Source organism: Stigmatopora argus, chromosome 1 (genome assembly GCF_051989625.1).
Source record: "Stigmatopora argus isolate UIUO_Sarg chromosome 1, RoL_Sarg_1.0, whole genome shotgun sequence".
Lineage (NCBI taxonomy): Eukaryota > Metazoa > Chordata > Actinopteri > Syngnathiformes > Syngnathidae > Stigmatopora > Stigmatopora argus.
Window position 1 is genome coordinate 20,208,880 of NC_135387.1, and position 26,829 is coordinate 20,235,708.

Here is a 26,829-nt window from a genome sequence, read left to right on the forward strand (position 1 = left end):
TTCTCCGGACCGGGCGGCTTGGATATCCCGGCCGGGTAGCCTAGCGTCGGCCATAGGCTACACGTTCATCTAGACTTAGAAGTAAAAATAGTAACTATCTTGTGGCGACAATCTCGATAAATGTATCTCACTAGAGAATTTTGCACTAAGATCTATAGAAAACGGGGTTTCTTTTAGTCTCCACTTGCTCGGTCTTAAAATGGATTTGAGATCTATTTTGGACAAGCCGCTGCTGGGAACGCGGCTAGCCGGTGCGGACTTCGGCTGCGGGGCGACCCGCTCCGTGCTCCGCGACAGCCGGCAGGAGAAAAGCGGCGGCGGCGGCGGCTTGCGGGCGGGGGCGACCACCGCCGGGACCGTCCTCTTCCAATGTGTGCTCGACGGTCGGCCGGCGGCGACCATGGAGAACGCCCCTTCTAAAGGGAACGGGCGAATCTTGCACGAAGGGGGGAAAGTAAGTGTCGTAATGTCGATATTTAAACCGCTGTCCACCGAGTGGCGTTTTTCTTCAGTTTAAAAAAAAATTATGTAGGCCCGTCGCGGTGCTTATTCGAGTGACAAGTTTGACGCCTTAAACGCAATGCATTTCCACCGTCTGACTTTGGCGTATACGGCGTGTTCGTGAATTAAACATGCCTTAATCAAGTTTTTACTCCGGATTTGCGATTAACTTTGAGCTCGTGTGTTTGCAAAGTTCACCGGAAAGGGGTACCAAAGTGATGCCCCTCCTCTCCATACTTGAGGGCGGAGCTTTGCAAAAGGACTAAAAAACATCAGTTGGCCTCTTGCACAAATGCAAACCACTCGAATGCTCGGCCTGAGTTCCTCATGGTAACCGATCAAAGTTTTCAATCCTCACCACTGATATTGCTTTGTATTTCATCACCCTGTGTGTAAACTGTTCAAATCATCTTACATCATCCGTTGGTCATGACTACCTTTTCTAAAATGAAAAACTAAACTGAATTAAAAAGGACTGAGGTCAAGTGTTCACTATTCAGTATACACTCAAGTACTGGGTAAAGCCTGCATGAATATCAAATTCTTTTCAAATTGGAACTATTTACTCATTTATACATTAAGACTAATTCATCCACCTGCAATGATCTTATTAATTTAAGTGTCAATGATTGTTTTTCTTAAGCACCCTGTAATTGGTTGACATCCTCCTTCCAAGTGCACCACGCCTCTTGCTCAAAGTCAACTGGGATCTGTTCCAGATCACTTGTTTACAATCATGAAACGGCATAAAAGGCTCACGCAGAAATGACATAGAACACTAGTCCGGGGTATTGTTAAGAACATTTCAATTTAATTCTTTTTTTTTTTTATTGATTTTGAGTCATTACAGTGTTATTTAATTCAGTTTTGACGCAAATGTAGATCTGTGATATATGCCACGTTACTTTTTTTAAGGACTTTATCATCTGGCAGTAAAAACAAAGCACACAATTTCATACCAAGCAAAGTATTTTTAATTCTGCTGAGATTCTCACAATGACAAACCATTTTCTATACTACTTGCAGTTCTTTAAGTCCTCCCACAATTTGTGAGGTATTCCAAATGCAGAAGTAAAACTATTAAATTTTTGATAATAATATAATCAGTTTTCATCACAACTATACCACATAGTATCAGCATCACGTATTGGTACTTCATAATGACAAGTAATCAAATACTAGTACTTTTATCTGTGCACATTCTAAAATAAGTGGTATCGGTGTTTCTATAATACACCAAGGGAGGGGTATTCTGTGCATATTTAATATTATGGTGAATCTGAGGGATTTTATTTTTTGACCTTAATGTGGCCTGTGCCAAAAAATTGATTTGACACCCCTGCCCAATCCCGAACATTCTGACTTCTTCAGTTTAAAGTATATCTAATTGGATTGAGACAAGAGTTAGCGTAGTGAAACCCAGCATACCTCGCGCTCATGGCTTCAAAGTGAAATATTAGCCTGATTTTAATCTCTGAATTTCCTAGACTGGCCTTGGCGAACACAGAGACACTGGTTGCACTGCAAGCCTGAAGAGGAACAGTCCCACCCACTGCCCGGGCACAAATGGGCAAACACCAGGCAGCTTCATACATTTGGACATCAGGAATCAAGAGAGACAGGTGGAAGTCCCCATCAGCTTCATGCCAGCACAAGGACAGAATGTATCCCAGACAGAACGACAGCCGCTTCCTTCCTCTCATATCCCTGTCCCCAGAAACAGGTAGATACCTATCACATCTTTGAAAAACATTGGCAGGCCATTGGCAATAAGAGCTTTTTGTCTTTCATGTACAGTGTGTACACACCATATAAACAAGTGTCGAATTAACAAAATAATTTTTGGTCAAACCATTTCATTTACCAAAACAAGGTAATAAACCATTGGTTGCTGAAATATAAAGACCGGGCCAACAATGGTTGCGGTCACGCTTAGCAAATAGCAAACAGGCGTTGCATCGTTCTTGTTTTTGGTGGTTAATTTGTTCAAAAATATTTAAATAAACATGCACGCTAATGTTTGCTCACTTGTACTTTTGTTTCCAGCGTAATTTACCCAATGCTCAGCTCCCATGCTCCCAGAGTTTTGCACAAAATAAGCAATAAACAAGCCGTGTGTGCTGATAAGTGATTATGTAACAGTGAAGCGTACTGGGAGAGGCTACAAGCTGAGCCGAAGCTCTCCTTCTTTTTGCCCTATCGTTACTGGCTTGGTTTCTCTTTAAAACAGTTTTTATACATTAACTGAAAAAATCTTGTGGCTGTCTTCAAAAAGCGAAGGTTCTGTTCTGTGTGATGGCAAGGCATTTAATATGGCTCAGTGGTTTTACATGCATTTGTAAATTATGACAGCCTTGATAGAGGGTGCGGTGTACGGCGTTGTTCCTCTCCTCCATCCCAAAAACGTCATGTGCTTCTTCTCTTGTGAGCGTGGCAAGTCTTGACATGTTTTTTTAGCCTGCTAACCTCCGTGCATATTCATGCCCCGGCTTTCTGATTCTCATTAGATTTAAAGCATTTGGTGAGAGTTTTGTATTTGTTTCACAGTTGTGGGTAGACAAACGCGACACAGCCGCTCAATGTGGTTGCATAACAGTGAGGTTGCTTTGGTTGCTCCATTTACCTGGAGCATGAACCCTAGTTTGCTTACTGTCTTTTGTACCGGGAGAGAAGCAGTCACCATATAAATACCTTTTCTTACCTCTGTGTTACCTTCCTTCGACTAGTTAAATTTTAGTGTTGAAATAATTTTCTTTTAAGTTTAATTAAGTTTCAATTATTATGTTTATTACAGTGGCACAGCTGTTGCCTGTTGCTGTTTTGGCAGTGAATTCAACTCACTTTACAAAGAGCAGTAATTTCACAGATTATGAACAATTCTTAAAACAAGACTTCAAACTGTTTATTGCTTCTGCCAGTTGAAGTTTGCTGTCAGACAAAAAAAACCTATAAACATTATTTAGATTACGAGTTGTGTGTTAAAAAACATGAATTTGCCGTACCCAAACTTACAGGTAACATTACATTTGATGGGTCAATGAATACCATTGATATTCACGGTGTTGTATACTTTAATAGAACAGCTATTTGAACATAAAACAAATGTTGACAGATATTTGAAGAATAGTCACAAGCATTTATTCTTTATTCTCTACCAAAACAACTAGAGTAATTTCATTTCAGTTTAGTAAATCACTGAAAGTCTTTATTTATTTTCTTCATCAAAGTATTATACTGAATTTCAGTGGACATGGCTTTTTCATTCAATTCAATGGGCAAAATCGGAACTCGTACTTCACTATGTAGTTTTTCAAATACAGTACCAATACTGCGCGCATGCATGTATGCGTCTGAGTGTGTATTTGGGTGTGAGTCATTTCAGATGAGCTGTTTGGGTCATGTCAACAAAACATGCATTTACTATATTTGTATGCGCAAGTGATTCAGTCATTGTGTTCTAGGATTAGAGTTGTTTAAAGACACTTAACATGAAAGCTGCAGCTAACCTTTTACAATGGCTGCTCTTATATCTGTTTAGCTGTTTTCCTAGCATTCAATTATATGTCTTTGCAAAGTTCACTCCATGTCCTGTCAGCTTGCAAATGCTGCAAAGTAGGCCACTGTTTCTCGGACATGCCAAGGCAATGATCCTGAGAGCAAGTAGGAGGAGGAACCAGTGTAGTCATTCATTAATCGAGCTTTACATCCACCACAATAGAATATAATATTTGTTCATGCATTACCTAGGAAACTGTGTCCGCTCTCAATGTTGCTCTTTATACCATTTAAATCTGTTGCAAGTTGATGAAAGGGACCATTCTTTATGCATTTTTCTTTGTTAATGTTAAATTGAATTTGTTTTCTATTCCTTTTCATTAAGTGTGTCTATTCAAGTCGAATATCAAGGCCCTTGTCACTGTAATATTAAGAATTGTTATCTACCACAGAATATCTACAATATCCAAATTATGTCACAAGATTATCCCAGCGGAGACGCTGCCCACTTGCCACATTACCAATGGCAAATTGAAATGGCTTGCGGTGAGGAAAATAATTTTTCATGTAATCACGCCTTGTCAACCACCTCCACTCCCCCACCCGCATACTTTAAGGCAGGGGTCCCCAAACTTTTTCTTGTGAGGGCCACATAACTTTTCCCTTCTCTGATGGGGGGCCGGTGTCAGTTTGTAACAGAAAAAGCCATGGAACATTAACTTTCTGTTGTGCCATGCACAATCTTCTCCCTTTGCTCTGAAGTTTATGCACGACACCACAACCGTCATTACAGAATCCCACGTCAACATTTTGCAGCACAGTGCTTGGTGGTGAATTTGGCAGTGGACTCGTAGCGGGGCGGTGAGACCCCTTTTTTCAAACTCCCGGTTCATGCGTCCCATTATTAGACCGCGAGTTTCGGCCACCATGCTAGGAGCCCCGTCAGTCGTGATGCTAGCTAGCTTTGACCAGTCCAGGTCCAACTTCTCCATGGTTTGGCACACTTTGTCAAAAATATCCTCTCCCGTTGTAGTCCCTTTGAGACTTTGGAGGGCTGCCAGATCCTCGCAAATCTCAAAGTTTGCGCTAACTCCACGAATAAAAATGAGCAGTTGCGCTGTGTCTTGCACGTCCGTGCTTTCATCCAGTGCTAATGAAAAAAAGTCAAATTATTTCGTCTTCTGCTGCAGCTGGGCATATACATTACTCCCGATTTCTTCAACGCGTCTGGTCATTGTACTCACCGACAGACTTACGGCATTAAATGCATCTTTCTTCTCGGGACACACCTCCTCCGCGACAGTATCCATACATTTCTTAACAAACTCTCCGTCAGTGAAAGGCTTACCGCTGCTTGCTATCAATTTAGCAACCCAAAAGCTGGCCCGAACGGATGCCTGGTTCTGCTGAGATAGTAGTCCACTTTTTCGCTTTGAGAGTTTGTCTGCTCGTATTTGGCCTTGCAATCTATCGTACTTGTCTTTGTGACGGGATTCATAGTGTCGGCAAAGATTGTATTCTTTGAATACCGCCACCGTCTCTTGACAAATGAGACAAACAGCCTTTTCTTTGCATTGAACAAAAAAATAATCGTTTGTCCACTCCAGGTTAAATATCCTGCATTCTGAATCAATTTTTCTCTCACCTAACTTTTTCGCCATTATTCCATTCTCAAACAGGTTGCAGTTTTAATATGCTTGAATAGTCCGCGATGGTCCCAGGGCTCCGCCCTCACCTGCGATCGTCCAGATGTCTCGGTAACACTGCTCGTGCATGCAACGGTGGACGTGCCCGCATGCATCAAAGGGAAACACTCTCCCCGCGCGTGTCACCAAAGAAGCAATGCGAAGCCCCGCTTCACTGGGATGATTTGTGGGCTCAGCAGGGGTGCAATGAACCAAACACAAGATTAAAATGTCCCAGTCTTCAAGGCCAAATAGGAAAAAAAATCCGATAGCGTCTCTGGTATTGTTCAGAGGGCCGGTCCAAATGTGCCGGCGGGCCGTATCCGGCCCGCGGGCCGTAGTTTGGTGACCCCTGCTTTAAGGGCTGTCTGCATAAACACATCGTATTGCTTAAACTTTTAAAGATAGGAAAATTCTAAACGGGAAAAGCGAAAACAACTACAAAAACTACCATTCGTGATGAATGAGTGGATGACATAAGGAAACAGTCTTTCAGGTTGATCTTGCTCAGCAAACTCCTCGTGTGCGCATAAGTGCGAAAGGGAAACGTCCATATTTGCAATTTGTAATTGTGGAATTCTCTGTAAGTTTGCATTGAATTTGAACAGAAATGCATCCCGGCAAATGACTTTCACTCCCACCTGTCTTGTCACTCGTGTTTCTCTGCCTCTTCCCTATTCTGTCTCCAATTAGAGTTTCAGTCACTCACCATAAGGCACAGCCTGTCAATGTCAAACTTATGTGTGTGGGCTCCAGCTCTGCGATAAAGAAACAAAGCACAGTTTTCTATGAAGAAAAGAGTAATCAGGCAAAATGAAGTTTGGGCTGGGCAGTTTGTTTTGTATTTAAAGGCTTCTCTGTCTTATCTGTCTTTGCTCAGGTACACTGTCACCACAGCACTGTGCATAGAAGCATAGAAATGGCTGACTTTGCATAAACACAAGTATAGGGCAAGCAGTAATGACAGTGAGGCGTGAGTGACAGATCTAAGCGGGGATCACCGTGAGGGTTTTGAGCCAGGCTGGCTGGAGCTTGACACGGCTCAACCCCCTTCGTCCTCCTCTTTTGACCACCCCATATCCACCATTCTTTCTCTAAAGGAGATATTACAGCCTGTTGCTCTAGGTCAGAGTCAGAGGAACCTCTACCCACCCCCACACTTATCTTGGATGCCGAGCCCACACCCATCGACACGTGCTTCAGCAGACCAGCCTTTCACATAGAATATGTGCTACATGAAAATGTCATATATTTTCTTTGTAACTATTCACACACTGTAATTCTAAATAAGACTTCTACAAATGGGTGTTCTGTCTCTTGTCCAGACGGGAAGGGGCTAAAGCCTCCATTCACACAGGCAGGGTCAAAAGGTCATTCTTAATGAGTGGAGGGGATGGTCAAATGGGGACACAAATAGGTATCTGGCATGTCCAGCTGGTTAGCCTTAGAATTAGTGTCATGTGCTACAGTGACAATTCAAAACTGCTAAAGATGGTATCCATTGATTATGACTGTCTTTCCATGTTTTTCAAGCAATGACAACCTTTGATTGAGCTGACATTTGGATAGGGAAAATCTCATGCAACTATCATTTGATTTTGACAAGCATGGATGGAATGGCTACCATTTTTAAAACTATGCTGCATTTTTAAATGGTCAGTTTAAAATTGTCTGACTGAAAAAGCCGTTGCAATCATTTGTAGTGCATTTCAATGTACCTTTTTTTCTGAGCACTTTTTCAGTTATTGATTCATGTGAAAATTCCCTGTCTGCAATATTTATGAGTGCCACCCATAACTCTATGGCAAATTCACAGTTGTGTTATAACTTATGTTAAAATTCTACTCCATATATAATATAATAATAACACAAACATTTCCAAATTCATTTTAGCTCTGATTGACCTCTTACAACCCACAAGTGTCCCTTGGGATCCCGGTCGGTAGTCACACTTTTAGAGTCATTCGTGCAGGCCTCCTACTTATGCTAATGCAATAGCGTAACGTGGGGATGAGCCGTTTATCATCTGCTGCTTCACTTTGTGGAGGAGAAATCAATTTGATACGTGAGAAGAAGAGTAGGAGGGGGAAGGAATGTTTTCTGCAAACTGTGGATTCTAACAAAATATGCATCGATTACACATCACACTTAAACTCGTCTCAGAGTTGGAGTTTTTGGGCCAAGGGCAGAGGGGAAAAAAAAGACCCTGAAGGAAGGAAACCATCTTACCCACACTTATGTGATACTCCTTTTGCCACAGCAGCATCGCTCCATATACTAGTGTATTCCCTGCCTTTCTTTCTCCTCTTTTTTACTCCATATTTTCTTTGCTAGTATTACTCTTCTCAAAGAATCATTTTGATCTATTTCTTTTACATAAAGGTACAGTTCACAATATTTCCAAAGGGGTATTTGTAGGTGTAAAGATGACATCAAAGATCGTAATTTAACCTAGTCATGCAAAAGATCTCTTTCTTGGCTGTGGTTTCAAAACCTTTTCTTTGTGCTCTGCCTTTTGTCTGTTCCATATGTCCTTTGCCCTATTTCTCTTAGACTTGAGCGTCCTTCTGCTTTGTTTGCAGGCCAAGCTTGTTAAATCCCTCTCAAATCCAATGTAGATGGAGCTTTCTGAACAATGCAAGTCTCATTCAGACAACAGTGCATCCTACTCAAAAGGAAATCAATATATTTCATCATCATCTCAATAATTATCCATTTAGACAGAGATACTCAACATGAGTTTGTTGGTCAAGCTGCTGTGTGGTTTTGTCCTTTTGCCCAACAAAGCCTAAATGGAACATGTATGTATATTCATTTTTACATGGCTGCGTTTCGGCCTTAAAATTGCCGCAGTAAACGGACATTGGCAGAGTAAAGTCACTATTGCTTTGTCTTACATGTTTATTTTTTATTTTTTGGAGCATGCTTGCAACTCAAAACACTTAAGTTTTTAATCATTTGAAATTGGTATGCTTGTATTTTGCTGGGATTTAATAAGGCTGTCAAAATGTCTGGTGTGCCGGCTAATTACCAGTAGGTTGCCTGAAAATGAGATTAGTCACTCAGCAGCAACACAGGTCATTTTCACTTTCTGTCTACACATTTGTTTTTTGACACAATCAGTCCGTCATTCTGCAAACGAGTCATCATTCAACAGCAGCTTGCTAAGAACACTCCTTTCCTCAACCCACAGGGTATTCCATCCAAGAATTGGCTCTGTAATGCTGACTCATGTTTGACTCTGATGTACAGTATTTACATGACTGTCATGCCCCACACACAAGTACCACTTTGCACATGTGCATGATATACACGGTAGGTCCTGTGATGTGTGTGCTCTACATTTGTATATATGACTCATCTGTCTGGAATGACCTACATTTTAGGGGAGGGGTTTGTGTCCTTTAAATCCCCCTTGTTTGCATTTAAGCCAGTAGTGTGGGCTCTGCGGTCTCCTTCCTTTTACTGCATATCCATTTTTAGAGCTTTATATACTGTACGTTAATGATCAATGCTCCTAGTCACCTTTTTTCTTGCGATATACGTACACCACAAATTTACCGTGTAGTAAGACACAACAGAATACTTTTACGTTCATGTAAACACACTTTACATTATGCATCCTTAGGAACAAGTTAGTGATGTTTCACTTTGACTGCTAGATATCTCAGGAAAATTAGATGGTCATGAATTGTTTGGAGGTGTTTGTAAAACACGCTACACATTAGGAAATGCAAACTTGTGCTGTTGTGATTGAACATCTGATTAAAATATATCTAGTAACTTCAAAAGTCATCCTGTCGTCAAAGTGCTGAACTCGAACTTTCAAGGGAATGTGTAAAAATTAAGCAAGGAAGTAGTGAATGTGCTAGAGACCGAGTGCTGCAGACGCCCAAATACGTAAGCCTCGAGCCAGTTGTAGCTCTTCTAAGGACTTTTCACAATGTGGTAATTGTCCCTCTCTTGGAACCACTTCCACCCACTCTTGGTTTTCATCCAGAGATGCAAATATTCAAAATGTTATTGTGTTTTGTGTACAGTAGATAGGCGCCACCACAACATATTATGATTCAGGAGGTTTGTATTTTGCAGCCCTGGTCTTCTCCACAATTGTTAATAAAGCAGTAAAGTGTGAAATTTTGTAGATTTCTGAATTTTCCATTCATTTTCTGGTCCCTTTTCAATAGTTTAATACTAAGTAGTTACAGATAATTGATTATCTCATAATTGACTAATTTGTCATAATTGACTCTAATTTTGATAGATCTGCACAGAAAGTTAAGCGATAAAAGAAATCCTCAGGGTAAAACATGTCTGTAGTGATTTATGGCTTGTTTTCACATTTTTTATAATCAGATTTTACCCCACTCACATATTTGTTGAAAATGCGCGGACAAGATGATGTCAGCAGCAGAATGCAAGTCCAATTCTCTCATGTGAATGATTCCCTCCACTTTGTCTTTTACTTTTACGTACATTTTTAAAGTGAAAATAGCTTTTCCTAATTCTTTTCAATACGCGGAGGGAAGATGAGCCGCTAAGGCGTGCGTGCAAATTCACATGCGCCTATATATGCAAGTTTAGTAAGCTTATGGATGAATGGAGGTCTCCCTCATGGCTTTAAAAAAAGAGGTTTTTTTAAGTTAATGGCTGTTTGCACGAATTAAGGGCCTTATTTCGCGAGAACCTTGTAATGTGGGCGGTTGGCGATCAGCCAACTGCACATTAGTGTATTGTTTTAACATGGTTTAACATTGTTGTTTTAACAACATTCACACAGCTGCACTATTGACTGAGGCTAGAGTTGTGATTGAGGTAAGCCAGAAAATATTTATGTAGTAGTCGTAGCTCACAACTCAACACAGCCGACTGTAGCTGTAACTATTAGTAACTATTTTCTCTTGCGTGTAATTTTGTTGATACTTATCCAGATTCTCTTTTTTTATGTTATGTATGTATGTATGTTATGACACATTTTTCTCAGCCCAGTCAGTTGAATACCTCTATTATATAAACATTTCAGTGTGAACAACAATGCAGAGCAATACATTTGGACATGGGAATCATATTTTTTATATTGGAAAGGATCTGCATGAAATGATACAGAAAAACTGAGAGGGAAAATTAAAATGTATGAAATTAAATCATGATATGGCCTGGCATTCTTTCCATCCAGTCCACCCACCCACCAGACAAACGTGCTACCGCTGTGTATAAAATATTATATAAAATATTTCTATTCAAACACCAAAATGTAAAAGTTCATGAACTGCATATGGTCAAATGTTATCTTGCCGAACTTGTGATTCACTCTGCTAAGTAAAAGTCTGCTTTTTTTCCTCTCTTTCCAGCTTTTCTTTTCGAGCTTCGCTCACATTCTCTTCACAAAAAAGGATCCAAATTCTTTGTCTGTCTGGTTGGCATTCATCAGATTTGGCTTGAGTGGTTTTGGAGGTCTGGTTTGCATTCACATAGATCAGGAAAGGCCTGCTCTCTCTTGGGAATTGCAACAGGGCAAACCTCAACCACAAGCAGGAGAGCAAGTGGGAAGAATGAGGAGTAACAAAACTCTTGAAGATTATGAAGCACTGTGTTTGGGGCTCTGTGCCATTTTTAGCTCTTAAAAATGGCAGCAACTTTGTTTTATGATTCACTTTGGTTCCGATCTGTCTATTCTGGCTTGTGAAATTCATAACAAAGTTGTGAAATATCTTCCCTTGCGTGCACCTACTTAGAGTGCTAATTTAACAGCATGATTCCACATTTCAGATCTATCTGCTTACCCATGAATATAGGGGGATTCATAAGAATGTGAAGGGGAAAGTCAAGCTAGAGTTTTTTTGTTTAGTTTTTTTTACATGATGATTATGGAGCATTTTTATGGCTGGTCCTGTGCACAAGATGCATTTAATCATTCAGTCATCTTCAACTTATCCTGGTCAGGGTCACGTGGTGTCTGAGTTTTCACCAGCTAACTTTGGGGGAAAGGTGGACTACACCCTCAACTGGTCGCCAGTCAATCATAGGGCACACACTGAGACAGACAACCCTTCGCATCGACAATCATGGCCAACACTGAGCCGAAAACAATCCCACACTTCTTGCACCAAAGTCAGGGGAGACAAACCACTGCCCAGTTAGGTGGCTTACAAGATAGATAATTAAAAATAAATTCCCCATGACAACCTCAGCCTTGCTTTGGTTTGTCTCTAGTATATTATTTAAAAGGCTTACTTAACGACTTGAACATGACTCCTAAGTTCAATTCTGCCTTTTTAACCCCAGATATGCAAGATTCGGATTTGAGTGATGAACAGTGCCAGTCTTACCTAAAGTTGTCACACAAAAAACACGCTGAAATTCCAGAAACCTTTCTGAGCCAGCATCTTCTCACAGAAGTCCTGAGCATGTCTTACAACTTGGTGTATGTATTAGTCATGTAGATCATCACAAACAGTTCAGATAGTGCACACACCAAATAGGAAATCATGCCTTTTCCACGACTAACCTTCTATTATTGTACTTGAACAAAGCCGCCCGTTGTTTGTGCAATGCCCCAAGGCGCAGATTGGGTTTGAGAGAGCAAAAAAGCGGCCTTTTTATCCTTGGACTGAATAGTCATTACCCTCGACAGCCTGCATTAAAAAGACCCTGGCTGCAACAGGCGCTCCCTCTCCAGGGGGCTTGCAGACAAGGGACTTGCATAAGGGCCAACCTGTGTTTGGACTACACAACAATGAAGGTTTCATAAATTTGCAAATGAATGGCACGTGTATGTCTCTACAATATCACCTGATTTTCCGCTAGGGGCAATACGAGGAAATGGGATTATTAGAAAGCTTGACAGGTCAGAGGACCAGTACTGAACTGGGAGGTGAACAGAGTTGAATGGAGGGAAGGGATGCTCTTCATCCCTGCTTGTCATGACCACGTGTCCATTTAAAGAGCATGAAAGGGAGAGGTATACAGAGGACGCAAAAGATTACGTAATACAGTGGCGCTGAAGCAGTAAGATGGGAACGGAGAGAAGTGTGCTATTAATAGAGGTTGTGTATGTGGTGGGGGCAGGGCAGCTGTCAGCCATCAACACTCCCTGGTTCAGTTGTCACTACATTACCTCATTTTAACCCCTGAACTTCATGGTACCAGCTCGTGCTTTGTGTTTGTCCTTAGTCATGTTTTTCTTTCTTTTTTAAACTCCTATCTGAGTTACTTCAGCTGAGGTTACACACTGACTTGCTGAATTAATATCCTTACATTTAAACAGCCAAATTGGGGCCTTTGCAAGACTTAAGAAGGCTGAATAAAGAGGAAAAGGGGAACACAACACAAGCAAACAGAGCTTTTGTGGTTTTGTAGCCCAAGATTCCCCCAGTCTTCCTCCACACTGTACTTTGTTACTCTTAATTGTGCTCGAATGACGTTGATGACATACATATTATTCTGAGGGAAACATTAATGACTGGAAACATTATAGCTCTATTTTTGTTGTGCTTAAAAGTGTTTGTGTACAGCAACATGAAAATGATCCCTCAGTACATGGTGACTGATAAACTGTAGTATGCATGCCAGACTAACAGTTGGCAGTGTACCTGTAATAAAAAAGACCTCACAATATTAACTTACCTACATTAGTTAGAAGGATGAACATAGAGTTAATGATAGATGTTTTTGCTGTAGATCTATGAGAGGAATGTTAAAATAATGAGGGCTGCACACCAATTGTATCACAGTTGGCCTAAATATAAAATTAAGTGGGTTTAAACAATGAGCCATAAATCCGGCATATCCCAGGGATTTCTACAAGGCTGGTAACATGAGTAGAGAAGTGATGTTAAATATAGAGCAAAGGGCATGTCTTCTCCCCAACAACAGCTAAGTCTTTCTGTATTGCCTGACAGAAGTGACAGGGATACTAAACACCGACACAGAGACTTCAGAGAACCATTTACAGTGCCTTTTTTGAGAGATCCAGTGAGTTCATCAAAGCAACAGAGGCTTACTAAAACCTAGCTATTAGTGCTTAATTCCGATACCATTTAAAAAAAAAGAAAATTTAACACATTCACTAAACAAAAATCCATTTAAAATCAGATATAGCAAGGGCATATATAGAGGCAGATTGAACAGTGAAATGACAAAGATTGTAAAGTCACCATTAGCAACCAATGTTTGAAACGACAAACACACACGCGGCATCACAATTAAGCGGGGCCTCTCTCATGAAACATGGCTTGTAAAATTGACAGCTTTACCACAGCACTTTAAACCACACAGTAGTTTTATTTGCAGGAAATGTACGGTAGTATAGTGAATTTAATGTAGTCATTTCATCATGTGTAATACATACCATAAATTCAGCTTCCCTGTATAAACACCCTGAGCTCTAAATTTAACTGCAGATGTCCAGTGCACACAAAGTGCAACTTTGTTGACTGCCTACTTTTGGATGCTAAATAAAAATGTACCCTGGTCCAAAATAAAGCTTCCTCATCCTCTCATAATAAGAAACAGGCAGATTTAGAGCGAGATCGCTGTCCAGAAATCTTCTGATTCCATCACGTTTTAATTTCGAGAGTCAATAATTCAGTTTGACAGCCAATTGGAAAGTGGTGCTCACAATGTTCGAGCCGATTTCCTAACCCTATCCAATTCTGTTTCTGTCTCTGTCTAAATATATATTTATAAAAATGATTCAAGTTGGTTCATTGGCTGCAAAGCTCTTCTATGATGGTATTATACTGAAGAGGGGGAAACTGAGGGGAAATTGAGGGTGTTTTGGGTAAACGTGTGTGCGACATTGGTTCCATTCCAACCCTCAAAAACTATTTTAAGGCTATAAAACCTCTACTGCAGCTACAGCTGCGACACATAAAAAATCATCAATAATAACCTCATACATTGAAATATTATTTAGGAATATAGCCATATTTTACTCACCAAAAATCATTTTTAACTGTACACAATATCCATCCTCCTTTCTTTCCTCTTTTTCTATCGCCATCGAAGCTAATGCTGACAGTCGATGTCCAGCTTTTTTTCTTGAAAAGTCTTGAAAATGGCTTTGCCAGCAAATCTGCAACCAAATCCATTTGTTTTCCTCCGTCGGCCATTGTGGGTTGAGTTTGCTCACTCTGGCTTTGGCCCGCCTACTCTATCACTAGCCAATCATAGTTGGTGAAAGCGATGACGTATCCCTACGACTGCGAGAAGGCAATGACGTATCCCTACGCCTGCGAGAAGGCCTGCTGTCACCAAATCGAATTCTGATTGGTTAAAGCAACAGTCTTATCGATGCTTGTTTAATGCAGCAGAGGCTGCAGAACTGATTGTGAAGGCCTTGATGCAGATTTCTGACCTTGGCAACAAATAATGGCTGAAATGTGATTGGTTAAATGCTTCAATATGAAAACACACATCTGGAAGCATTGCAACCAGGGGGAAAAGCAATAAAAGGAAGCTAACAGACAATTTGGAATTATTTAATAAGTATTGATGGACAAAATATAATATATGATTCAGATATTTCTTAGGCCAGCAGAGAAGGCCTTGAAGGCCCTGACGGCCCGCCACTGGTGTGTGAGGTATTTAGAGATGTTTGAAAGACCCTGAAATGATTTAAGTGTGCATGTGTTTTCGCTACTCTCCTTCACTGAAATACAGTATGTTCACCGAGTCACTAGTATTAGTACACAACTTTTCCTTGCCAGCTGCAGTTCAAACGAGACTTTGAGAAGCAACTCAAGGTCTTGATATACATTTTGAAGGATAGAAAGTGCAGGCTGTTACACTCCAGACTCAACATGTTCTCCATGTTGTAAACAAGAATTCGGAAAATACCAAAAAAACAGGCATATAAATCAAAAGCGTGTCCTCCTTTGACCCTGTTTGGTAGTGAGAACAAGGCCAACCACTGAAACGGGACACGACTAATCTTGTTATCTCTTTATCTCATGTCCAGACGTGTTTTTTCTGCCTCTGTAGTGAGTGAATGTGTACATGTGGCACGGGGACCACTCTCTACTCTTTTGGGTATTATTCATTCATACGCAACGCATATGTAATGCATTTTCATCAACAGATGCCATGACACTTTAAGAAACTTTAAGAGACAGAGACAAGTCCCACCAGAAGTGCGCTGCAATGTGCACGTATGCTCGCTTGATTTACAGCGCGTGCTTGTGTGTGAGGAGTGCGTCCTGAAGTTTTTGTGTGTTTGCACAGACTCGTAGTGAATCTGGGCCAGGACTTTGGGCTTGGCTGACAGAATGCCTCAAACCAGTTTACTCTGGTTGTGAAGAGCAGCGCGGTCCGTGGGCGGGACGTGCATCTCTTAAAGCTGCAGAACATGTGGAGATTCTGGTGTGTTGTGTGCTTGTGTCTTGTGGCAGTCTTCGTTCAAACTTAAGGTTATTTAAGCAGCATACATGCGGTGTACGTAGTATTGATGCCATTCAGCCCTAATTGAATAATAATTGTCTCTCTCTCTACACAAGATTTCACATACCAGTGCATGTGTTTTTATGAAAACTTTGCACTGCATTAAATATTTCTCTTATCTACATTTTCTTTTGAGGACAACAGGAAATGGGTTGAAAAGTCCACGATGGAGTTTTGTGTGTGTGTGTTTGTGAATAAGTACAAAATCTCTGTAGTGGAGTACTTGCATGAGCATGCGTAAAATTGAGATTCCGTTCAAAGTTTGTAGTTATGTTTTCCCAATAGGCAGTCAAAATGAAAGTGATGGGTTGACTGTTCATCATATAACTAAGTGAGCCTTTGTTTTGGGGACCAGTTGGTATTTCTCTTGTCATTTCGTATCGCTTTTCTGTTCATGAGCTGTTTGTTTCAAACTCTTTTTTGGTCCGTGGAAGTGCTTCTCAAATAGTGGAAGCTTGTGACTCGAGAAGCATACTTTTGCCGGACTAGGGATAAAGTGCCATTGCACATTCAATCGGTGGATAGCAGTGGCGGGCTCCCTGTCAGAATTCTCTCTGGGATTTTTTCAGAGGTGTATAGAAAAATACTATTTTTGGTTGGGGTGGGGGGCGAAACGTTTGATTCTTCCTTAGGGGTCGCAACAGAAAATAATTGGGATGCGCTGGTCTATGGTATTGGAGTCAGCCTCCCTAAGTGTAATAAACCGTCCTATCAAGAACGTCTGAACCTGGTTGCCCTTCATGTATGTGTTGCGCAGGAAGCACTCAGGTCATGCTGATAAGGAAGTGATGGCCGCTGCCGTCCTGACATCGCTGTCCACGTCCCCGCTGGTGCTCTGCCCGTCCTCCACACCAACAGGTAACACCACATTCTCCTCTTCCTCAGCAAAATGACGTACTCGTAGCTGAAACTCTCTAACCGAACGCTGAGTAATTCACCGTGCTTTGTCGTGACCTTACCACTATTGGTCCCTTTTGCTGGGCTTGCCATTGCCATGACAACCCTGTCAGACGGTCAAAGTCCTGGCAGCTTTTTTCTACCTTTCTTCTCCCTTCTTTTTTTTTTAAAAGTTTTTGACCTCGACTTAACTGAGGATCTTTGCTCTAATTAGTCAACATGGAGGATGACACATGCGTTGGAAACCTGATTAACGATATAATTGTAGTTAAAAACGTTTTTTTTAGATTTCATCTCTGAGAATTGTATTTTAATAAGAAAATCAGCACCCTGCTCTCTAATACTATCTTTATAGAGAATGTATTTTGTATGCCTCATTTTTTGCTTTAATTCTTTTAATTCTTCTGGTGAGCAAGCCTTGGTCACCTAATATTAGTTATCGTTCGTGGAGGATGTATATTATATGCGTTAGGTTATCTTCAACAATATCTATAAAAGTTTAAGATACAGTATTTGACCTGATCTGCAATGTTGATTTCATATATTCTTTAGCTGCAGTTCCAGAGCCAGCGATTCGGGCTTGGAAGGAGGCACTGTCAGCCAGTTACAGCAGCTCCACCAGCGGCAACTGGAGCTGGGACGCCAGCGACCAATCGGTGCCCTCCACGCCATCCCCACCTCTGTCCAACGACACCAACAAGTGTTTCCTGCTCTCATCCCAGGGAGATGATGTCACTGAGGACATCGCAGAGATCACGCATTTCATGTTTGAGGACCCCATACCTCGGAAACGGAAGGTCAGAATAAGTTTCGTTGTCAATTGTATTGGGTTTTTCAATTCCAACCACAAGGATGAATTACATTAAGCGAAATAAAAAAATGCCTCCTTCTGACTTTTTCAACCGGTAAAACAAATAAAAGCTTCATGCATAATAGCTGTTTTGATTTTAGCAGTGGGCTGTGTTTGAAAATGAGCAAGAGAACGGACACATGTGGAGCGCAAGTTCTAAATGATGCATATAGAAGAAGATAGTCAGGATGCAGAGGCGTGTAAGGATTTATGCATAAAGTAATAGCATGTGGCCAAATGAAATTCAATATTTCCTCTGGCAACGCAGTGTCGGAGGAGTGTTCATATCCTGAGCAATCTGTGGGAGTAGACTATTCCATCGCATTGGAGCATAGCAGCAGTAAAGAGGGGCGTTATGGTCAAACATATGAATACATGCTTCAATTGAAATGCTTTATTAAGGCATGCGGGCTAGAAAGAAATTATTTAGACATTGACTCTAGAATTATATCTCTTTTATTCATTTCTTGACAAAAAGTTAAGACGATTGTGAAGCATGCATGTCGCTAATTGTACCGCAACTGCGTTAATGCAAGTAAAATCTCCCAGGTGATTTGCGTTTGTTGGATTTAGGAGCTTTGCCGCTGACTTTTTCTGAGTAAGGTTTCAATGTGCTGTTAGAAGCACTCAAGCACCAGTAACAGATTAGAGCCGTGCAGGAGTTAACTCGACACACAAACTGGCCTCGCCCCCTTCCTTATTCTCTCGTCTCCACCGCCTCATTCTCCAAAGGCTGTTGAAAAGTACCGAGAGGACACGCCCTTCGTCTTCCTTTAGCACCAGCGCAGGTCCTTGCCTGCTAACGGGACAGTTGCCAGCCCTTCATACCCAAAAGAGGAAATGACCAGATATTAAACGGCCAACCGTTCTCATTTTCCAACGTCGCTAATGCAACCCTGAGTTTTACGAGGCACTGCATCCAAATGTGATTAGGTACCAGCCACTTGTGTACTTTATCGACAAAAAGTTTTAGGACACGCCACTAACTCAATGCATTAATCAAGGAAAGAGTCTGTGAAAGACAAAGGATGTCCAAAGTTTCTCATGCATACATCGCATAGGTTTAAGCGAACACCCATTTAATACTGGGCCAATTATAGCCTAAATTCAATTTACAAATATTTTTATCCATATTGTAATCAACGATAGTTACCATATTTTCCGGACTATAAGTGCCAAAACATCAGTTTTTATTGTCCTAAAAAATATGTATCATCATTTCAAACAAATTATTATAAATGAGATATTTACCCAGTAACTTAAAAAATAGCATGGGTAACTGAAACATACTTGTGGTTGGTTTTAAACATCAATGAACTTTTATCCAGTTATATGATTATTAAATGAGAAGAAAGTTAGAACACTCATCTCATCTCATTTTCTGAACCGCTTTATCCATACTAGGGTCGCGGGGGGTGCTGGAGACTATCCCAGCTGAGGGGACACCCTGAATTGGTGGCCAGCCAATTGCAGGGCACAAGGAGACAAACTCATACCTAGGGGCAATTCATAATGTCCAATCAGCCTACCATGCATGTCTTAGGAATGCAGGAGGAAATGTGAGTACTCGGAGATAAAACCCACGTAGGCCCGGGGAGAACATGGAAACACCACACAGATGGAGCGACCTGGATTTGAACCCAAGTCCCCCACTGTGAAACCGACATGCTAACCACTCATCCGCCGGGCCGGCTTAGAACACTCAGTTCTAATAAAATTGAATAACTGCGGTCCTGATACAAGTGCATTTGTCTATAACCATGCACATACAGCACTGACACCTGCACTTTAAAATAACGAACAAACTCACACGATGGATTGGCAGGACATTGTATTTCTTCTTTTTTCAAGGATATGAGAGGGTAATAGATTCCATTTGATCTTTCAATGTGTAAAGTCTGCTTCAAAATCTGGCTGTTCTAATAGGTATCTAATGGGAACAGTGGGGGTCCTCTGTAGGGGAGCTTGCAACATGCCCGAATGCCCTCTCTGCTGAGGCTGGCAGTAAGAGGCGCCCAGAGGAATCTGGCAGCGTCATGGATCATATCCTTTCATTGGAATCTCATCTGCAACCTGCTAAAGAGCCAACCCGAAGATTTCTGATGACGTAAATGAACAGTGTTAAAAGGAACCGTGTCATTTTCATGTTGTGCTTAAGTAGTGTCCCAAATCAAAATCATTGTCCAAGTATGTTGAAAGCACAAGGAATGTTTTTAGTTTAAGCTACTCTAATACAAGCCAATATAACAAATAGTATAGCATATTGAGGAAATAGCACAAAGTAATAACAGCATGAGCAACATTAGGATGCCATTTTTCCAGCAATACTGAAGAATGCCGGCTGTGAAATGATGCAAAGTTGTCAGGCAAATCCCATTAAACCCATCAGCAGTGTGTTATTTAAAATACAGCAACAGCAACTACAATTGCTTAAATAAGTCACGCACAATTCCAAAGCTAGACAAAAGAATATGGTTATACTGTCAGAAACTCTGCAAAATTGGGCAAAAAAGACAAAGTGCTTCTATTTAACTATAAATCAACTGTTTAAGGGATGAATGGCAAGTGGTAGGAAGCGTTTGGATTTTACACTGGTTTTGGTGTGTTCATAAGCTTCTGGCTACTCTTTGTTGTCCAGAACTCCATGAAGGTGATGTTCAAGTGCTTGTGGAAGAACTGCGAAAAGGTCCTCAGCACCTCCTCAGGAATCCAGCGACACATTCGCACCGTCCACCTGGGGTGAGTTGGTCATCCTTAAGAAATTAATGTGTACTAATTTAAGGGATAACATTTTTTTAAAAGTTTTGAAACAGCATCAAACCAAAATGTATGATAATCATTGAGGGGAGGATGAAATGACCTTTTTTTCCACGCGAGAACTACTTTTCATGTAGCCCAAGTTCCTAAGAACTTCCAATTCAGCATCACCATGCAAACCCACACACATCTTTTCTAGCATACAGTAACTAAACTCAGGATCTTTCTTGTTGTCAGAAAAAGCTCAGTTTCCTTTTTTTCCCTACATCCTTCATGCTCGACTTCGCCATTTTCCAGTATCTCGCGATTGGCCCGGTCGGCCGTCCCGATCTAAAACCTACCCCAACACATACCTTCCAGCCCCCAAGGATTGTAGATTGTAGATCCCCCCCCCAAAAAAAAAACTTGATTGAAAAATATAAATTTTAAAGTTGATTTAAAAAGAAAAAGGGAAGCCTAGAATGAAACAAAATTTCTTCATCAAGCAAGCCTCCTCCAACCATGTGCCATGCGACTCCTATAATGGTTATCTGACTGGAAAGAGCAAAATTATGGCTAGATCTGTTCAACTTTGCTGAAGAGTGCGAAGGGAAGGACGAAACATAGGGAGTACCATTATTTCCTAGAAACACTTTTGGAAGTCCTTTTACGTGGCTTTATTTTTGAGTTAGCACACCACAGACATTCATTGTGGTCATCACCACTTCTTTTACAAACACTGCAATTTTCCTAAACTCGTTTTGATCCTTGTATCCTGTTCACGGTTCTCTTCTGGACTCACTCTTTGCGGTGTAGTTCTTATATTAACATATATTAAAAAAATGCATTGAAATTGTACATTATTTCTTCTCCATGAACACGTAATTTACTACACATGCCGCATAATGATCACTTCACAGATTCAGGTTACTAGTGTGAAAGGCAGTGATTTAGATATTTTTATATATTTATTCTCCAGAGGTTTCATTGTGAGTGCGAATGCTTGTACGATGAAATATGACTTGTGATTGGCTGGCAACCAGTTCATGGTGGAACCTGCCTACTGTCCATAAATAGCTGGGATGGGCTCCAGCACCACGTGACCCTCGTAAGAAAAAGCAGTACGAAAAATGAAATGACAATATTCCTGATGTCGTGACTAATAATTATCCTGCTTGCCTCATGACCTTTGTTTAACACTGTCTTCTACTGCCACCTTCTGATGAAAATCATAATAACGCTGGTTGATGCGTGACCAGCAAAAATGATGACCATTGATACCATCTTACAAATTCTGTCTAAAGACAATAACAAATTTGGCTGATGTTTGATTCAACACTAGTTATAAATATTGTGAGCATCTTAAAAATGACAGGGCCATTTGTTACCGTGATACATGCGGGACACAATCCTAAAATACAAACACAATATTGTCAAACAAATATATTTCTTGACAGTGTAAACGAAAACTGACCTACCTGTGACGTCCTACCATGGGTCGTTCTCAAAATTCAGCTAGGATAAGATGTGACTGATAGATAAGGGATCTAGAAGGGAAAAATGATTTCAAGTTAAAGCTTTACTGTATTGCTCTAAAATGAGAATCCCTAAAATGTTTTAGAGTATTGAGTTTTCCCGTGCCTTCCTTTCAGGCGTAACAGTGACTCGGACTACAGTGATGGAGAGGAAGACTTCTATTACTCTGAGATCGAGGTTAACATGGACAGCCTGACAGAGGGCTTGTCCAGCCTCACGCCCACCTCGCCCACTACGGCCGGCCCCCCGCCCATCTTCCCGCCGCCGCCGCTCACCGACGTCCCTCACTCGGAGCACATCAACATGAATGGGACGCAGAGCCACGCTCCGACACTTCTCAGCCAGTCGGCTCCCTCCACACTCTGCCACATTCGCACTGACCATGCCTACCAGGTAGATCCGTGGACACGCATGTTTGCACCCGTGCATGCTCAAACCCACAAAACAAAGTTATCACATTTGCGGATGGATTTGTACCGAGCCGAGGCGGTTTTAGAGATCAGCGTGGGATAAAAAGGTCTTAGGTCAGCTTCAGCTTAGCAGCGTGGGAGGCCCCAGCAGGTTGATTGAGTGAAGAAGGTTTCCATAAATATACATTAAGTTCATGCAAGGAATGAAGTTAGATTTTTTTTTAAATTATAATACTTATCATATTCCCTCAACAATACGGTTAAACTATCGCTGCTTATGTTTTGTGTTCCATTCCAAACCTAATGACACAGATGAGAGGGATTCAAAGTGAAAGTGGTGTACAAACAGTGGTGCCCTACTGAGCTGGGTTGGTGCCTTGCACTAAAGCACCGTGGCAGTAGCCAGCAAGCAAACCCTCCAAAATTTAGATTTCATTTTTCTAGGAAATTATAAGTTCTGTGTATAGGCAAAAGTGAGCTTTGGAAGCGTAGTGTTCTTACGTCCTTGAAACTTTCATCATCACCCTTTGACTTGAATTTCTTTGCAGAAACTTTAGAGTCTCCACGTTTCCTCCATCTGCTCGCTGTCCTTCATTTTTCTCCCTTTCATCAAAGCTGAACTAATTAATTATGCCCTTGGAGGCTACAATAAAAGGCGTCAGACATATTTAAAACACTTTTGGTCAGTCTATTTGACTCAGTTGCCCTGACAACATCAAATGGACTTACTAGTAGATGTATGGCGTCAGCCTTTACATAGAAGGTGCAAAAAGTATCTTTTGAAATTCAAGATGAATGCCAAACTGAACAAGAAAGTAAGAAATCAAGTCTTGTGCTTGGAGGGAATTAAATCTTTGTTTAGTCATTGCAAACTCTTTATATCCAAAGTCATGGTAAATGAAAGTCAGCACATAACTGCCAGTATTCAATGTGCTTCTGATGTTCCTGTCACCCTTTTTAGGACAAATGTTGTTTTTGCAACTAGACCATATCAATCCCAAACAAAATACACCATCAAACCTTTTAAAGTAACAATTGTTTTCTTTCCCGGAGGGGCTTCCATCTTGACTTTTTGAGGGGTTGCTTCAATGTTTCATGAGAAATCTCAGTGAATAAGATTGCATGTCATGTCATTGAAGATTTGTTCCCAATATTATGATGACTTTCTTTTCCTAGTCGAAGTATATATTGAGCTTTCCCGCTCAAAGTTCCTATTCTTTCATGTCCATGCTGCTTTTTTATGCTCTATCAGCCAGTTATTACGTTATGTGTCTGTAACAATCCCAGTGAATTGGGAGCTGCCATGCTATTGCATTTGTGTACAGAGGTGGTATCAATGTGTCATAGCAGTCCCATGCTGTTATTTGAAAATAACTACTAGTACTAGTAGAAGCAACATAGAAATCATAGACACAGGAATTACACAGTAGCCTCTTTCACTGGTAGGAATGAATGGACAATAAATTCGGCAAAACTTGGCCCTCCTACCTTAGTATTTTTTATATTATCATGATATTTTCACTGTCTCAAGTTAGCATTGGCTATCGCACACAGATTACACGTTGGCTATTTAGAAAGAAGCATAAGGATTTTCTTCTAAATGAAGTTTCCCTGCCTTGCTTGAGTCTCATATTGGAATATTTATGATGTATAGTCTGAATGTCTGACTATATTTAATCAAGTGTTGTCTTGCATGGACAGGGCCCTGCTGTGACTCATGTGCGCACAGTGTGCATCGGGGAAAAGCGACAACCGGCTTCCAACACAAATGGCACTGTTAACAAGAACCACGCTTTAATAACGCCGACACCTAAATCAACGCCGGGAAACAGGTACACAGCATTGTGCTGTTTCATTGTGAGTAGACCCAAAATTAGGACACATGACTATTGTTCCCGAAGAAGAAAACAATATTCACCGTGCAAGCGGAATATTGATTGAATTTGACCATGGATCACATACATAATAAAAGCAGGGTACAGTTAAGCACTTATATTTGTTTTCCCCCAGGAAACCCCGCGGAGAGGCCAAGAAATGCCGAAAGGTGTACGGCATGGAGAAAAAAGAGATGTGGTGCACGGCCTGTCGCTGGAAGAAGGCCTGTCAGAGATTCACCGATTAAGAGCCCCCCTTCCCCTCTCTTAGACTCCCCCGTCCCCCTCGCCAACAAGACGCTGCATCAGGCTTTGTGCTCTCAGTGCTATCTCCTGCAAAGAAGCAGGAGGTTTGACTTGCTCTCTAATCTTTCCAAACAGAAAAACAAAAACAAAAAAAATCAGAATCTACTTTCTGACGGTTTTGAAACTTTTTTTCTTAGGACTGAGACTTTTTCCACTTGTTCACATTTGATATTGGGGTGGGGACAGAAACTACACTAATTGGGAACGTTCACGAATATTTGTAACTTTCATTTTTTTTCCACTCATGGCATAAGACCATAAATATTTTGGTATAGTCAATTGGTGAAAAAAAGCAGAATTGTGTAAGCTATTATGGCACAGCTCGATGGACTGGTTCAAAAGACCTCCGTAGACACCGCGTTTTTCCCCCACAGCCGTATTGGACAAGGACATGACGTGCATCCTCCGTCTGTCTGTTCAGTCTTTCGTTATCGCCAGCTAGATATTAATCCTCACATGTTGTAATGATGCACAAACCCATCACGCCACATGGTACAAAAAATAAGTTTTCCCTAACTGACTTTGCAAAAATTCGCTCATGAGATCTACACATTATATGGAATATATTTCCGCCCTCTCCTTTAACCAGGAGAATATGCACCTTTAAGAAATGAGTCGACTTTTACAAGTATCACTGTAAGCTTGAGAGAGTGGAAATGTGTTTCTTATACAGAGTTTATTTTTGACACGGATGTGCTAAAGCAACTAGCAGTGTACTGTGTAATCAGCAGGATTACCATTTACTCAATATTGTCTTTATTGCTTTCATTATTCTCATTGTTGTTAAGGTGAGTTCGAGAAGAATAGCTGTTTCTCATTGTTTTCTTACCCTTATTAGACAGTTGATGGCCAGACATCCTGAAAAAATATAGTTGTCTATATTCTTTGTCAAACACCATTATTGCCCTTTCGAGCCCCCTTCTGCTTTACAGCCACCTGACTGAAGTACGGTGGATAATAAAAGTCCACACACCTGTACAAATGCCAAAGATTATCATGGTCTGAACAATTAGATCATATCGACTGCCTTAAAGGTCCAAAGACTTTTGAAAGAATTTATCATGGTCTCATCACATAAAAACTTGGCATTTGAACAGGGGGTGTAGACTTTTAACACTGATCGAAAGCCCCAAATGACTTCTTGGTGGTAGTGCAGGCCTCTTTAGCCGACTTAACTACACAGGAACAATTCTTGTCGTATGTTGTTTGAACAGTCAGAAACAAAGCAGTTCTGATGCAGTGTTGCATAGCTTTTAGATGTTTGTTTAATATGCCTGAAATAGTCCTGATCTTTCTTTGGAACGTAGTTGATTAGTTAGTCAAGTGATTTACATTATTTAATCAAGATTATATTTTAATTGTCTCTTGGATATTGAAGAGAAACGGGAGAACTAAGGAGAATAAGAGAAAAAAGGCAGCGATAATCAGGATCTCTATTCAAGCACCAGGGGTCATTGCCATTGGCTTACAGACGCTGAATGTCTCTCGTGGTGATTTTAGTTATGAAAGTAGAGTAAACCATTGGTTGTCATTGTAATTTGGTGGCTTCTTTCCCTAAAGAAAATGTCCATATTCAAGGACCCCAAAAGCGCTTGATGTAACCCCTCTCGAGCAAGTCTTTTACTTGTAGTTTGACTTAAGTAATTGTATTTTCTTTTTTAAGAGATTGGTGTTTTGACAGATCAACTCTATTTTCACACTTTTTTTCCAGATTAGACCTGTTGCGTCGTCAGCACCACCCTCTATCATAACGGAAACACATGACAACCACACGTAAAGAACCTTTTTATCAAAGCAGGTACTTTTTTTTACCTCTGCCCTTGTTTCCATAGAACCCCCAGCCCCTTCCATTTTGATTCTTGCCCTTAGTCGTGAAACACAACAGAAGTGTGTGCATAATATCTTATCTGTTCTCTCTCTCTCTCTCTCTCTCTCTCTCTCTCTCTCTCTCTCTCTCTCTCTCTCTCTCTCTCTCTCTCTCTCGCTCGCTCGCTCTCTTTTTCTCTCTCTCTCTCTCTATATATATATATATATATATATACATATATATATATATATATATATATATATATATATATATATATATATATATATATATA

The 26,829-nt window shown here is 40.8% G+C and overlaps 1 protein-coding gene across 1 annotated transcript; it reads left to right on the plus strand.

Annotated features, from left to right (window-relative positions):
- slc2a4rg (SLC2A4 regulator) lies at positions 1-25,628 on the plus strand. Its single transcript, XM_077608289.1, has 8 exons — positions 1-454; positions 1,989-2,224; positions 16,879-16,979; positions 17,571-17,815; positions 20,507-20,607; positions 22,257-22,533; positions 24,252-24,382; positions 24,561-25,628. The coding sequence occupies exons 1-8, from the start codon at positions 200-202 to the stop codon at positions 24,670-24,672; spliced, it is 1,458 nt and encodes a 485-aa protein (XP_077464415.1). The 5' UTR covers positions 1-199; the 3' UTR covers positions 24,673-25,628.
- The last annotated feature ends 1,201 nt before the right edge of the window (positions 25,629-26,829 follow it).

Excerpts from the sequence above, each read along its gene's own strand:
- slc2a4rg (XM_077608289.1), top strand. The coding sequence starts at position 200 with ATGGATTTGAGATCTATTTTGGACAAGCCGCTGCTGGGAACGCGGCTA. Across the intron at positions 17,816-20,506 it reads CCATACCTCGGAAACGGAAG|AACTCCATGAAGGTGATGTT; the intron begins GTCAGAATAAGT and ends TTTGTTGTCCAG. Across the intron at positions 24,383-24,560 it reads AAATCAACGCCGGGAAACAG|GAAACCCCGCGGAGAGGCCA; the intron begins GTACACAGCATT and ends GTTTTCCCCCAG.